Below are 4,360 nucleotides of genomic sequence, written 5' to 3' on the forward strand. Positions count from 1 at the left end.
TTTGTCCAAAAAATAAAAATAAAAATAAAAAACTAGGCTACAACATTGGAATTTTTTCAAACTTTGAGCGTACTCAGATGTTCATGGTGGTCAATGGTCATGGAGGACAATACTGGCTTTGAATAGATGGTCTGCATTCTCCAAAACATGATTTGACAAACCCTGCTCCCTGGAGATCAAGGGTTTCAAGCTTTGGGGCCGAAATAACAAGTAGTCCCCATCTTTCAAAGAATCATCAGACCCCAATGTTATTTTCAACCTCTTCAGTTCAGGAGCATGAATTAATGTTGAAATTTATAACTTTGCTATATCTGCGAGATCCTTCTATAGCCAAATCTTCAAGTAAGGGGCAGTTCCAGAAAAGCTGTAAAATTGAGTTATCTTAAGGATCCTAATGCCGGAACATTGGTGATAAAATTCGACCCCAGCTTCAAAAACTTTAGCGTTTTGCATGTGAAAAGGTTTTCGGGCAACTATAAATCTCAACACAAAATCAAGTTCAACAAAGTTATGCAGAATAGCTTGCGAATCCAGCCATCGACACAAGATGAACTGTTGATGTCATTGCGTGAAGGCGAAACTTTTCAATGTCTGAAGAATCAAGTAAGGACAGTACATGCTCGACAAAAGCAATAGAGTGTGGGAGAAGTATGCCGCGAATGTCAAGGGTGGGAGCAGACACCCATACATTCTTCCGTCTCGTAGACAAAATGTCGGTTTTGTTTCGACGAATGGAAGCATGTGCCGAAGCACTCGTCTGGTAATTCAATGATCCTATCATGATCCGTTGTTTGACGCTTTTGACTGCAATTATTTGATCAATTTGTATTTTCGGTTTAGGATCACATACCAAAAGCAGTTGCGGACCAACTCACCCGCGGCGGTTTTCTCGGATGCAGATTGCTAGAGATTACTTAGAGGGAAAGCAATTTAAACGAGTTCCACTTAGAATAAAATTCAAAGTTGTTACACGTTTAATACCATTAGGATTCGATAGATAACTGCAACACTTTCAAATCTCCACTTTACCCTCGTGAAATTAACTTTCTTGTTATACAATAAGCCACATAATGCAGGGGCAAAATTGTCGCTTTTTCATAAACAAATCTCTGCTTTTCAAATACGGAGAAGAACGCGGGTTGAAAAAAATTAAAAACCCGGAACTTTATGCGGGTCCAGCGGGATTTCTGTCGACGAGATGAAACGCTGCGTTTCGGTTTTCACTTTACCAAAACAAATCCCCAGAGGAGGTCAACAGGCGGTCTTCTTCTTCTTCTTCTTATTCTTCCTCTTCCTCTTTTTCTCTCTCTCTCTCTGCACTCCGCCAGGATGGCGATCAGCATAGTGGACTACCAGCTACCGTACGACACCCACAACGAGTACGACGTGACGTTTTACGGCGACAGAATCCACACCATGCTCACCAACAGCCCCGCCATGGTGGAATCCTGGCTCTCCACCATCACCCTCGCCAACCCCAACCACCGCATCGTCGGCCTCGACGTCGAGTGGCGCCCTAACTTCAGCCGCAACTCTGACAACCCGATCGCCACCCTACAGCTCTGCACCGGTCCCAACTACGCCGGCTCCCTCCAAATCCCGCCCGGCACTGTGCTTCCCGGCGTCTGCTTGGACCCCAATTGCCTCATCTTCCAGGTCTTACACTCAGAATCGATTCCCCAGTCCCTAACCAACTTCCTCGCCAATCCCGCCTTCACGTTCGTCGGCGTCGGGATCGAGAGCGATTGTGAGAAGCTACTTTTGGACTACGGGCTGCGGGTCGCCAATGCGGTTGATCTTCGGGGTTTCGCGGCGCGTAGGTTGGGGGTTTTGGAGCTGGGGAACGCCGGGTTGAAGCGGTTGGCGAGCGCAGTGCTGGGGAAGGAGCTGCAGAAGCCGAAGAGGGTGACGATGAGCAGGTGGGACAGTCAGTGGCTTACTTATGATCAGATTCAGTATGCTGCTGTTGATGCTTTCATTGCTTATGAGATTGCTAGGCAATTGAATCTTAGGGGTGCTTAGTGGATTGCCATTCGACATTGTTGCGGAGAGAATTCAAATGTCGATTTTCTATGGCTTTAGCACGATTGCTTACAATGTTGGGTAAGTTTAGAAATTTGGATTACAATGCTCGTTTTAATGGACCTGAATTAGGGATTTCGGTCGACATTGTGGATAACTTTTCGGGTTGATGTGTGTTAGTTGCACTTATGAGCTTGTTTAGTTACTGCTTTACGTTTCTCATCTGATCAGATGGTTCTGACTTTGGCTTATGTATATACATATATCGTTGTTTCCTGATTGCCTCTGTTCAATGCGAGTTTGTGGAATGGAACAGAGATGTTGAAACTTCGAGATGAAAATTGAAATGTCGGGTTTTTTATGCATTTAGTAGCATAATAGAAATTTGTTTACATTGTTGGGTAACTTTAGAAACTTGGGTTTGCTTTGCAGGTTTAATCAGTCGTAGTTAGGGATTGAATCGATATTGTGGAAAGCTTTTGATATCGGTGCTTTGTTAGTTGCAATTTTTGAGTTAGTTTAGTAATTGCTTGATGTTTTCCATCTGATCAGAATTTTCTGACTTTGGCATATGTATATGCATATATTGTTGGATTCCTGTTTTAATCTGTTCAATGCAAGTAGGAAAGGTAAGCAACTCCTTCTCGTTCGATTGCATGATTGGTATTAGTTGGACTGACTGGTTTTGGATCCTGTTGAACAAAAAATCATAGTTTCGGTGACATTGAAGCGTTCTCTTTTCTTTGATCACAAGAAACGATAATAGTCTGCCTGATGATGAATTATTATAGGACCAATCTGCTGAAAGGAACTCCAAAATGCTCTCTTTGTAGTTGATATAAAATGAGACTTGTTAGGAATTTCCTTTTGGTCCGCACCCAGAAGAATTGCAACTTAGTTTCGTATTGGTCATGACTTGATAGTATTGGTCAATTTTCTCATTAGATTTGTTGAGGGGAGTCCTTGAATTGCTGCTTAATCCGTCATTTATGACTGTAAGAGCCAGTTTCTCATATGTGGTGCGTACAGGTTTATGTTCCCATGTTTACAATTTGAGCTTGCATCAAACCGTATTGCGATTTAATTTGTTTCATTCCTCCAATCTGTCCAATTTTTAAGGGATAGAATGTGATGGGTCTGCATCCACGCCACACCCCTCTACTTTTCCCCCGTACAGGAAAGGAAGAGAAAACTCCTTCCCTTTTTCCGTCCACCCCATACGTTTCCATCTCAGCCGGGTATAGGAGAAGGGCCAGTTGGCTTAGTATAGACTGTCGATAGTTCCTTGGGTCGGTTGAGTAATGTAGTTTGCTCTGCTCATAGCAGGCTTGTTCTTCAAGAACAAAAGTAGCAAGAGAAAAGCGTTTGCACCGACGCATTATTATGGATGACCAATTGTAGTGTAGAGGAATTTGAGACTTGGAAGTACAAGTATTACAATTTGACAACAATTTCAAAGCCACCAGCGTTTCGGACATGAAAATGGCTTCGAGGGCGACAGCAAAGTTGTGTCATTTGCATCACTTGCATAAAGATCGATGAAGATCAAGTTCAACAGCATTGTGCCTGATGCAGCGTGGATTCAACCATTACTACGAGAGAAACCCTCAACAGCATGGTTTTAATTATTGTTGTAAGCACTGCCGTATTGCTTTAGTTGCTATTGATCCTTAATCATGTCTACACAGGTGGGTAGTGGTGGCGTTTTTCGTGACTCTAATGGTCTTTTTAGGAGTGTTTGCTTCGTCTTCTTATCCAAATGGAATTGTTGCAAAGATTGTTACTCTCATTGAGACAATTCAAATTGCGTGGGTTAAAGAGTGGCATCATATTTTGACACAATATTTGACACAAGTTTTAGATTATTAGATCATTCCATTTGGTTGATATATAATCTGACGTGGCAATTAATTTAAATTTTTTTTATTTTCAAACAAATACATATTGACAATAATATTCTAGGAACAATTACATATAGAGCCAAATTAAAATTAAGATTACATTTTGGCGAGAGACCAAGCATTTTCGATTTATTTAAGAGATGAACAAAACTTATCCATGATCGACACATGACTCTAGAGAGCAGATGGTGCAAGAAATACATGCAATATACACAATGAAATATTAGAAATAATAGCTATCGCTCACAAATATAAACACAGGGTATGTACACCAACATACTCTAGGGTACCATGCCCGTGGGCTCCCAAAATAGATAATCCAACATAATACAAGGAAGGGTACAAGGGTAACCCAGTTGCTCCAAGCTCTATGACCTTTCTGCTATACCCTACTAGCTCCTCGTATCTACTCAGTCCTATCACTTGCACAATCGCCC

General features: G+C 41.9%; 1 protein-coding gene across 1 annotated transcript; it reads left to right on the forward strand.

Moving 5' to 3' along the window:
* Positions 1–1,182: 1,182 nt before the first annotated feature.
* On the forward strand, positions 1,183–2,383 carry LOC137742605 (3'-5' exonuclease). The gene has a single exon (XM_068482514.2). It carries the CDS (start codon positions 1,330–1,332, stop codon positions 2,020–2,022), a length of 693 nt encoding a protein of 230 aa, XP_068338615.2. The 5' UTR covers positions 1,183–1,329; the 3' UTR covers positions 2,023–2,383.
* Positions 2,384–4,360: the final 1,977 nt, after the last annotated feature.

The sequence above is a fragment of the Pyrus communis genome, chromosome 11, assembly GCF_041283825.1.
Source record: "Pyrus communis isolate YQ-2024b chromosome 11, ASM4128382v1, whole genome shotgun sequence".
NCBI classification, from domain to species: domain Eukaryota; kingdom Viridiplantae; phylum Streptophyta; class Magnoliopsida; order Rosales; family Rosaceae; genus Pyrus; species Pyrus communis.